The sequence below is a fragment of the Hemiscyllium ocellatum genome, chromosome 30, assembly GCF_020745735.1.
Source record: "Hemiscyllium ocellatum isolate sHemOce1 chromosome 30, sHemOce1.pat.X.cur, whole genome shotgun sequence".
Lineage (NCBI taxonomy): Eukaryota > Metazoa > Chordata > Chondrichthyes > Orectolobiformes > Hemiscylliidae > Hemiscyllium > Hemiscyllium ocellatum.
This window is the reverse complement of record NC_083430.1, coordinates 26404545-26416269: the sequence shown is the minus strand read 5'-3', so window position 1 is coordinate 26416269 and position 11725 is coordinate 26404545. Positions and strand designations below refer to the sequence as shown.

Sequence of the window (11725 nt, the reverse complement as noted above, 5' to 3'; positions counted from 1 at the left end):
GAGTTTGAAATAATCAAACACTTAGCATATCGAACAGAACAATCAATGTATGTTACCTGTTTAAACTGCTGACAGCATGTTTAGCTTGGTTTCTGGCATCATTCTGATCCTCACCACCAGCAACATATAAAAAGCCATCCATCACAACTACACATTGATTGAAGCTTTTGGCCGGCATTTCTGCAAGTTTGTTCCATCCATTTTCAGGATCTCTGTATAAAATATCTCTACTCAAAGCCTTCTCAGTCAAAGCTGGTCGACCACCTACGGTTAGCAGAACCTTCTGTCCTCCCCTGAGCTTTGTTCTTCTTGATTGCATTGAGTTCTGTTGATGAGGCAAGAGGTGGTAGTTCATGGCATTAACCAGGAGTCGATGGCAATCTGGATCTTGCATCATGCATGGGATAGGTTGAACATAACTGACTAGATCATGAGCTGAAATGGTACCAAATCTGATATTACTCAACAGGTCAGCTGCATGCTTCACCCTTTTAGAATCAAATTGCAACCATTTCATAGCAATTTGAAATGCAGTGAGCTCAGAGGGTAGTTGCAGGCTGTCATCCATCAACAAATCACTTATTTGGTCATATGTCAGTTTCATGAACTGATCATTTTCTGAAAACTCCAAGAAATTTTCTCGGATGAATTTCTTTGCTGACTCTTTCACCTGATTTAATCCATATGTCCCAGCAATATTTGAGATGTACATGCAGTTTTCCACATTAATTTCTTGGATGAGGAAGTCAGTGCACAAATTGATCAAGGTACACATTTGAAACTGGGTGGCAGTGGCAATGGTACATCCAATGGTATAAAGAGACAAGCTGAGTCTCCCTGTGTAGGCATAGGTTATCACAGTGGTCAAACCCAAAGGTGAAACGTCATTAACATCAACACATTGAATTGAAGGATCTTTTTTCAACATGTTACGGAAATAATCACTACATGCAGCCATCACCACTTTATGGACATCAAAGGATTTATTTTTAGTGGATAGTATAAGATCAGAGAACAGTCTCTCCTGGCGCATCCTGCTGATTTCCTCCAAAAGGATATTGCCATGATTAGGATTGGAGACTTCTGTGGCTGTGCATCGAAACCCATTTGATCCACTATCATAGAGCGTGTTAAGGTGGTTCAACTGATCGATGTCAATGGTTGTGTCCTCAACAATGCTTAGTTTTGGTAATTCATTCTTTTCTGTCTTGTTTTTCTTTGTGCTTTTCTTCTTTGGTGCCATTGTGTGTTTTATAGACACAACCCAATCTAAAAAGTAGAAATGTAACAATGTTCATTATTTCATAATCCTAATACCTATAACAAAAGCTTGAAAATAACTTAGTGTAAACTAGTCGTCTTGTTTTTTTTTCTGATTTGAAATCCCTGCTAATCAAAATTAAGATTTTATTAGATTTTGGAATTACACACTTGGATACTTGAGTAGCTAAAATTTAGCTCTACAGTTCCACAAATTTCTATACATACAAAAAGGACCACATCTTTTTGATAATGAATTCTGAAAAACATGAAGATTCATAACTTCTCTTGCAATACATTTTGTTCACCTTTGTTTATTGTAAAATACCTTATCAGTCAGTTTGTGTTTGGTTGCACTATGTAGTAGTTACTCAATTGCTGTAGACAGACCAAATCAACATTTGCTAACAAGGTATTTACCATGGCATTATTAATATGAAGTTAGCTATCGGCTACATTTATATTGACCAACTAGAAGTCACCAAATGTTTAATCAAGAACAGTAAAAATATAAACACAAATTACTCATCTTGATATACCACATCCTAAATATTGTATACAATCTAGCCATTGAGGCAGCTAGAAATAATGTTTAAGGCATAAAGTAAATCTTTGGTGTTAAATGTATGAGTTGTGAGGAAAAGTGAGAAGTTTGGACTTTAGCACCTTCAAAGAAGCAACTCTGACAATCTTTTAAAAAATATATTAGATAGGGAAGTGGTCCAGAAAATGTTGAATCTTAAATTATTTCAATCTAAATTAATTTCAAATGCTGGGCAAAGTTTAAACAAACGATAATCACAAATTGTAATGGGAATTCTACATGAAAAAGCTGAAGTAATGTATTGGAAGTACTGAAGAAGCAATTGGCTGAACAATAGAAGGACCACAGGAACATTCTGCTTGGACAATATAAATGGGGTGAATACACTTTTTGGTCTGTATCTAACTTATAAAAGTTTAGCAAAATTAATGTTAAAAAGCCGAATGTAAAATATTCCAAAATTTACACTAAGAGTTTCAGATTTCTTTTAATCACTATTGAGAGTTTGATGTCATGGGCCTGGCAGGCTCAGCTGCTGTTCTTCTATTAAAAGATTGCTATTTTGAGATTAACTACTCCAGCACCTGTGATCCCTCATAAGAAAGCGATTTGTGGATTTTGACTACTACTTTTTAGGTGATACAGATTTGGAACATTTAAGTGGGAAAATTTGTTGATGTTCTCACTTTTTATATTTGTTCACAGGACAGGGCGTTACTGACTTGGTCAGCATTTCTTGCCCATCCCTAATTTCCCTTGAGAAGGAAGTGGTGAGCTGCCTTCTTGAACTTAGGGGTTTATAAAATCATGAGGGGCCTGGATAGGATAAATAGACAAGGTCTTTGCCCTGGGGTGGGGTAGTCCAGAACTAGAGGGCATAAGTTTAGGATGAGAGGGGAAAGATGTAAAAAGGTCCTAAAAGGTAACCTTTTTACACAGGGGAATGCATGTATGGAATGAGCTGCCAGGGGAAGCTGGTACAATTACAGCATTTAAAAGGCATCTGGACGGGTACGTGAATAGTAAGCGTTTAGAGGGATATGGGCCAAGTGCTGATAAATGGGACTACATTAGGTTAGGATATGTGGTCAGCATGAACAAGTTGGACCGAAGGGTCTATTTCCATGCTGTACATCTCTATGACTCTCTGCTCTAGTCTATGGGGGAGTAGTTACATCCAATGCTTTTAGGAAGGGAATACCAGGATTTTGAACCAACAAATGTGCAGGAATGGTGTTATATTTGCAAGTCCAGATGGTATGTGGTTTGAAGGAAAATGTACAGTGGTGATACTCTTTAGCTTCTGTTGTCCTGGTCCTCCTACATAGTTGAAGTCATGTGTTTGGAAGGTGTCAGTTGAGCCTTTGTGAGTTATATCATATTGTAAAATCTCTACAGTGCAGAAAAAGGTCATTTGTCCCATCATGTCTGCACTGATCCTCTGAAGACTATCCCGCCCAGACCGAGCTTCCCAATCCTATTCCCATAACCTTGAATTTTATCATGGCTAATCCACCTAGCTTGCACATTTCTGGTCACTACAGGGGAATTTAGCATTGTCAATCTACATAACCTGCACATCTTTGGAGTTGCTGTACTTTATCTGATAAATGACAATGCACATTGATGCTGGAGCAGCAAATTTTGAATATGGTGGATGGCTGCCAATCAATTAGGATGCTTTGTCCTTGGTGTGGTTGAGCTCTTGAGTAATACTGGAGCTGCATTCATCTAGTTATGTGGAGAATATTGCAGGAGTCTTCTGTGGCTATCCCCCTCTCCAACAAGTATGCTGTTTTGGAAAATGTAAGGGTTAATGGATTCTGAGGGGAATGTAGCATGAACAGCCAAGTGTCTGGTATCATGACAGGCTGTAATGTAATGAGGGGCACATTGGGTTCCATGTGATCAATTGTGTTAGGGGACTCTCTAGTCAGAGGCACAAACAGACTTTTCTGCGGCCAGCAGCTGCCTCCCTGATGCCAGGATCAAGGATGTTTCAAAAAGGGTGGAGTATGTTCTCAAAGGGGAGAGGGACCAGCAGGTGGTCATTGTACACTTTGGAACCAACAACATGGTTTCTTTTATTGGTCAGGGCATTGAGTATAGGAGTTGGGAGGTCATGTTGCAGCTGTACATGATGTTGGTTAGGTCACTTTTGGAATTTTACGTGCAATTCCCTATCGGAAGGATGCTGTGAATCTTGAAAGGGTTCAGAAAATATTTACAAGGATATTGCCAGGGTTGGAGAATTTGAGGTGTAGGGTAAGGCCGAATAGGCTGGGGCTGTTTTCCCTGGAGCATTGGAAGCTGAAGGGTGACCTTAGAGGTTTATAAAATCATGAAGGGCATGGATAGGATAAATAGACAAAGTCTTTTTCCTGGGGTGTGGGAATCCAGAACAAGAGGGCATTGGATTAGGGTATGAGGAGAAAGATATAAAAGAGACCTAAGTGGCAACATTTTCACACAGAGGGTGGTGTGTGAATGGAATGAGCTGCCAGAGGAAATGGTGGAGGCTGGCACAACTGCAACATTCAAAAGGGTGTATGAATAGGAAAGGTTTAGAGGGATATAGGCTAAGTGCTGGCAAATGGGACTTGATTAGATTGGGATATCTGGTCGGCCTGGACAAGTTGGACCGAAGGGTCTCCTCCTGTGTTGTACATCTCTATGACTCTCTATTCCATTACAGCTCTGTCTTATGTTTTGTTGATGGTTGACAGGCTTTGGGGTTCAAAGTTTGGGAGAAGATTTGTAGCTCGGGTGCTCGTTGTTGTGGTTCTGTTTGCCGAGCTGGGAATTTGTGTTGCAGATGTTTCGTCCCCTGTCTAGGTGACATCTTCAGTGCTTGGGAGCCTCCTGTGAAGCACTTCTGTTATGTTTCCTCTGGCATTTATAGTGATTTGTACCTGCCACTTCCGGTTGTCAGTTCCAGCTGTCCGCTGCAGTGGCCGGTATATTGGGTCCAGGTCGATGTGCTTATTGACTGAATCTGTGGATGAGTGCCATGCCTCTAGGAGGTGCACGAAATGACATGACCAGCTATCCTTAGTAGCCACGCACTCAGATGACAAGGAACATGAGTTCGACTGGGACAACACTACTATTATAGGACAAGCCAAACAGAGAACAGCCAGGAAATTCCTAGAGGCATGGCACTCATCTACAGATTCAATCAATAAGCACATCGACCTGGACCCAATATACCGGACACTGCAGCGGACAGCTGGAACTGACAACTGGAAGCGGCAGGTACAAACCACTATAAATGCCGGAGGAAACATCACAGGAGGCCCCTAAGCACTGAGGATGTCACCTAGACAGGGGACGAAATGTCTGCAACACAAATTCCCAGCTAGGCGAACAGAACCACAACAACAGGCTTTGGGGAATCACAAGGTGAATTATTCACTTCAGAATTCCTGGCCTCTAATCTGATGTTGTAGTCAATGCTTATATAACTGGTCCAGTTCAGTTCCTGGTTAATGATGTCTCTCAAGTTGTTGATAATGGAGGATTCTATGATGATAATGCCATTGTATGTCAGGAGAATTGGTTAGATTCTCTTGTTTTAGAAATGCTCATTTTCTGCTACTTGTATTATTTGCCACTTATCAATCAAAGCCTCACAATTGTCTATATCTTGCTGCTTATCAACATTGACTACTTCAATAAATCAGAAATCATGAATTATGCTGAACATTGCACAATCAGCAGCAATGATCCCCACTTCAGAACTTAAGATGGAGGAAGGTCATTGAGGAAGCAGCTGAAAATGATTTTTTCAAGGACATTGCCTTGAACAACACCTGGTCCAAAGCTGAGACAAATGTTCTCTAACAAACACAATCATCTTCCTTTGTGTAAGATATGACACCAACTGGAGGAGTATTTTTTCCTGATGTTCATAGACTTCAGTTGTGTGGGGGGCCCTAGTCAAATGTTGTCTTTATGTCAATAGTAGTCACTTTCACTTCAGCCCTTCGTTCTTGTTTGTAGCAAGACAGTAATGAGGTCAGGAGTTGACCAGCTTTGGTGTAATGTTATTTACTAAATGCCACTTGAAAGCACTAGTTGTAACCCCTAATCTAATCTAATCTAACTGTAGGCTGGTGTGCCAGTAATTCGCTGGCTTGGATTTGTCCTGTTTTTTGGTCACAAGAAGTACCCTAGGAATTTTTTTTCTGTTGTCAAGTGGGTGCTGGTGTTGTAACAGTACTGGGCCATGGATAATTCTAGTGCACTAATCTTCAGTACTATTGCTGGCATATTGTTAGACTGCATGGACTTTGAAGTACCAAATACCATGAACCCCAATTTGATACCATGTGAAGTGAATCGAATTGGCTGAAGACTGGCATCTGTGATGCTGGGAATCTCTATGAATCCAACTTGGATCATTGCTCAGCAGGTCTAGCAGCATCTGCGAAGAGAAATCAAAGTTAATGTTTTGGGTCTGGCAACCCTTCCTCAGAACCCCGGACCCAAATATTAGCTTTGATTTCTCTTCACAAATGCTGCCAGACCTGCTGAGCTTTTCCAGCAACTTCTGTTTTTGTTTCTGATTAACATCATCTACAGTTCTTTTGGTTTTGACTTGGATCATTACTGGGCTCCTCTTACAGAAGATGGTCGCAAATGCTTCTGTATTGTTCTGGACCCCCCCCCCACCCACATCAAGAACAAGCATAATTCTGGAGCCTTCTCCTCTTAGTTATCTGCTTAATTGTTCACCATAAGTCATGGCTGGATGTGACAGGACTGCAGAGTTTGGAGCTGATCCATGCTCAGTCTATCATGCTACTTATCATGCTTGACATGTAAGTAGTCCAATGTTGTAGCTTCACATGATTCATACCTCATTTTTTGATATCCATGGTGCTGCTCCTGGCTTGTCCTCTTGCACTATATTGAAATAGAGATTCCCCACCCCAGTAATAGTAAAGGGTGGGATATGCCAGACAATGAGGTTGCAGAGGAGAGTTAAATGTAATTCTGCTGGTGCTCATAGCTGAAAGCATCACATGCATGCTTACTTTTCAGTTCTAAATCTGTTCAAAATCTCTCTCATTTAGTGCAGTGACCACTGCCACACAACAGAGTCAAGGGTATTCTCCATGTGAAGGTAGGTCATCATTGCCACAGGCTGTGTGGTGGTCACTCCTATCAACATTATCATGGACACATGCCTCAGTGACAGGTACACTGGTGAGGATGGTACCATGGCAGTCTAGGTGATGGATAGTGAAGACCCCCATCCACAGTACATTCTGTACTATTACATTCTACTTGATTGACAAGATTTTTGACTTGGAAGAATTTTCTTCATTGACACCTTTTTAAAGTAAATTAACTTTAAGAACAAAGATTATGCACCATCTACATGATTTCAAGTTTATGATTTCTTTTAGGTTAGCTCACTAAATCCTTAATTTGAATGTAGTTTGCCAAAATGTTGGAGAGCAGAGAAATTATTGATGATAACCATAGACTAGCAAAAGGCCTGAATTTTCAGTCAGCAGTAAAATGCAGTGCTCACCCCTGCCCATGACAATCTAGTGATCTAACTGTTGCATTCAACCTGAATTGAAGATGGCAAAATTGCAATACAAAGGAAACTATTGATACTTACATTTGACTGCTCTATCCTGATATCCTGAAGTTCTGTTAACATATAGAATTCTCACAGCTTGTCTTGGAATATAAATAGATCCTTGTTATGTTTAGTAAATGTTCTAATTTTGCTTTTGGATGGAGGCATCTAAGGCTGCAAAGCTTACATAAGAAATGTGATATTTTTATTGTATTTTCTGTAATGTCTCACTTGAACTGTTTTGCAAAGTACTCATAAATAATTTATAGTAGTATACATTTGTTACAAGCTCTCTCTCAGTCTTGTCCAGACTTCAGATCTATTCCCTTACAATTTCTCCTCTGAGTGACAATTAATGCTTATAGGAAGAATGAACCCTTTGGATCACAGCCTCCATTGTACCTAGGTGACTGGCTGAACTGTGAACCTTTGTACAGTTTGCTTTGCTTGATTAGAAATGGCTTTTGTCTGCAAAGTTCTGTGGTAACCCAAACCAAGTTGATGAGCCATCTTTCACAAGGTTCAAATCATTTACAATTAGATTCCCATTTGCAGGTGTTTCTCCATTGAAATGCCTGAAAGGATCAACTCCTGCTTTGCCCCCTCTGGTTTTCAACCCTTCCTCATTTTAGCAATATAGTTAATGTATATGAATATTGAAGCCAAAGAATGATCTTGTTATTGCAACAATGTTAGAATGACTAAGGAGATGGGCAAAATCCAGAGCAACAGTAACTCACCAATGCTTTTACCAAATGCACATTCCAAACCCCAAACCCTATCACCAAGAGGGATAAAGGGCAGCAGATATATATGGGAACACCAGCAACTGCAAGTTCCAATCCAAGTCACATACCATCCTGGCTTGGAATAATACTAGGGGTTCTTTACTGTAGTTAAGTCAAAACCATGGTATTCCAATTCTAACAGTATTGCATGTCTCCTGACACCCCAAAGATTCCAGCAGTTCAAAAAATGCAGAGCTGGCAATAAATGTTGGCCTTGCTCATAATTTCGTTTTGCAATATATTAGGAAGTTTTACAGAAAATGTTTAATCTTGAACATTATTTCAATTTAAATCAATTCGAAAATGTCGAGAACATTCACACAAACAATAATTACAAACTGTACTAGAATTCTAGTTGAAACAGTAGAAACAAAATATTGGAAATACTGAATAGAGAGACCATAGAAACCTCCTGCTTCGATGATAGAAATGGGGCGTATTCACTTTCTGGTCTGTTATTTATTTGTAATTAATCAACAAAACTGCTGTTAAAAAGACAATTATAAATTATTCTAACATTTATAGTAGAAAAATCCTATATCCCATGGTCGACTCGAAAAAAGCGATCCCGAAGCCTGAAAATGCAGTATCCCATCAAGCGATCTCTAAGCCTGATCCCCTCCAGTTTTCCAAAATCCGCAATATTTTGTTTTTATTTAAAAAGTTGGAGGTTAGTGAAAAGTTACATTCACACTACACTGTACCCAAAGCAGAGCTTTTTTTAAAGTCTTATGTCGGAAATGTTTCTATATTAAAGTTCGCTCCACTTCATCCTTCTAAACGTATTTGAACTTGCTCTCAATCACATCTGTTCGCAAGGTTAGCTATGCACATACATCACCCTGGTTTCTGAATCTGCGAGATCCCCTCAAAGACAGATCTATTTTTGAGGTTGGAAACCCAAAATTCAACCTTGGCGAGTTAGCCAAATCTCTAAAACGTGCTACAGGTGATTGGAGAGCGGAATTAACCCGAGCGAGTTAATGTAGAATTAACAAGTGTATATAGTAAGGAAGACCTGATTTGAGTGAGAGCAGTTGAAAATTTCTCCAGGAGAAATAGTGCCATGATAGGCCATATGATGTATATTATTCCAGCTCACAGGTTGGTTAACAAAATATCCCATAAGAACGCAGTGGAAAAGTGGAAGTTAAGATTTGCTTTTGTGTTGTTTTTAAAGGATGCTACCTTTCAGGCCGGATCCTTTATAAAGCTGACCACGCTGGTTTTCTATGGGTCCTGATTAAAATAGAAGAGTAAAAATACCAAGAGGGCGCATTTCATTCCAGCCAACCCTATAAATATTCACATGTCGTCAAGCGAAATGCGCGAATATGGAAGGAACAGCAGGGACACAGCTCCCAGAGCAGCCCCTTCCTCGGAAATGCACCGAGTTCCACCCGGAGGTCGGAGCGGTTTCCATGTTTAGTTCGAGTTTTTAAAAAACCGAAACCTTAAACGCATTTCAATCATTTTAAAAATAAACAACAAAAGACAAATATTCACAAAGTCTTGCTAGTGCGTTAATAAAACCCAGTGTTTCATTTATATTTGTCGCTCGGTTTAGTATTGTACTGCATTCTAAACTGGTACGTGAGTGTCATAGACAGACGTGTGAATCAAGCGTCAGGTGTCCTGGGATCTAGCGACCTATGATGTGGATATTTCTCAGGAATCTGTTCAAAGATGTTATTGCAGCGGTGCGGGGGGACCCGAGCCTGGGTTTGCTGACTCAGAGGGGGAGACACTACCACTGCACCACAAGAATTTACTTTCGGGACATACACAACAGGTGGGTCAAGGAATCGATTAATCAGTCGAATGGAAAATGACTGGGACCTAAAGGGAAATAAAATACTACCTCAGAAAAATACCCGAAAGAACTGCAGATGCTGAAAGTCGGACAAAAACAGTTATTGCTGAAAAAGCTCAGCAGGTCTGGCAGCATCTGCGGAAAGTCATTAGTTACCGTTTTGGATCCAGTGACCCTCAGCTTGGAATACACCTCATTCTCGGCGAGACCCACATTCTATAGCTTGCTCTCTGATGGATGCGACAATGGAAAGTTCCACTTTTCCCTTGAAAAGGTTCATTTTTCCCCGCGCCCTAATCTGCACTTCAGGAATCTCAGCACTTCAACACAGAGAGACATCAGCCCAGTGCTTGCAAACTACATTAATCCTGACCTGAATAAAACAGGCTGAGCCAGGGAAATGTCATATTTCTACAACTTCTAAAAAAAAGTTGGAACAGACACTGAAGTGCTGGAGGAACTCAGCGGGTCAGGCAGCAGCTATAGGGAGAGAAATGGACTTAACATTTCGAATCTCGTCCAAAATTGTTCAGAACAATTTGCACACGTTAATGGTGTCTCTCTACAAGATGCTGCCTGACCTGCTGAGATTTTCCAGCAATTTCTATGTTTGATTCCGATTTCCAGCTTCTGGAGTATTTTGCTTTTATTTAAAAAGTTGGAGCCGGGTGAAGATACGTTCACGCCACACTGCACCCATAGCAGAGTTTTGTTTTTTAAAAAAGCCTAATGTTAGAAATGTTTCTATGTTATAAATTGCTCCACTTCATAATCCCAAATACATTTAAACTTTCTTCTATTCACATCTGTCCGCAAGATTAACAGTGGACAGTTATTAGCCTAACGTCCTGACCGGCTGAAGGTGAAACAAGGGTATGTCATTTCAATGAGCTCTCATTTCTGGGAGGCCATCCGTCCGTCATGTGGCTCTCGCAGCTGCTCGGACAGTTACCAAGGTATTCTAGGACAGAAATAGCAACACCCTGGGTTGTTTATCGAACGCCGGGGCCATTTTAAAAATCGTTCATTTTGCACTCGACCACAGAATAAAGATCGCAAACGAATGGACGAAGCGGAATCGACAAATTATAGTAACAGAGAGCACCGTTGTAGTTGGAAATCAATTATTTCAAATTTTGATCGCATGTAATTTACCCCGATTCAGAAGCACACTCTCGCCTGTTCAGGCTGGGAATAATATTCTGAACCACCAAAACCACTGAACAGGCACTGGACAGTCTCGGGTCCAACTTCAAGTTCTAACAGCGAGGAATCAGAGTCGATTTGGGAAAACAAACCCCCACACCGACTATCGCTTAATAACATTTCAAAACAATTGGTACCACTTCAGGAATTCGGTCGACGGATTGTTCTGCTTTGATTTAAAATAAATATTCCCACCGCCCGCCGCAATGTTAAATCTGAACATTCAGCTGAAAACGCCTGGTTACATTTTTACTCAGCATTAATCAACATTTGGAAATTAGAACCACAATCCTCCTCCATCTACAAGCAACAAGAGCGAACTTCACTTAGTAACACATCGCGAAGTGAACCACAGCATTGCTCGGTGTGGAGGTTCCACCTCCCCTTTCTAGCCTCTGAATGTTGTACCTTATTTGATGGAACTCGCTGAGAGTTGGTTTCAGGAGAGAACTGTGGTTTCGTGCGGAGGACTTGGATCAGCAGCCAGCTTCTGAGAGCTGGAGAACGAGACTGTCTAA

At 40.6% G+C, this 11725-nt stretch overlaps 1 protein-coding gene across 1 annotated transcript in view; it reads right to left on the bottom strand.

The window, feature by feature from the left end:
• The window catches only part of LOC132830128 (kelch-like protein 31), an 18234-nt gene extending 6509 nt beyond the window's left edge, over window positions 1-11725 (bottom strand). The window contains exons 1-2 of the mRNA XM_060847631.1: window positions 11616-11725; window positions 57-1269 (exon numbers count right to left, since the gene is read on the bottom strand). Of these exons, the coding sequence (XP_060703614.1) occupies window positions 57-1243 (1187 nt within the window). The 5' untranslated portion in view covers window positions 1244-1269; window positions 11616-11725. The remainder of the gene's footprint in view (window positions 1-56; window positions 1270-11615) is intronic.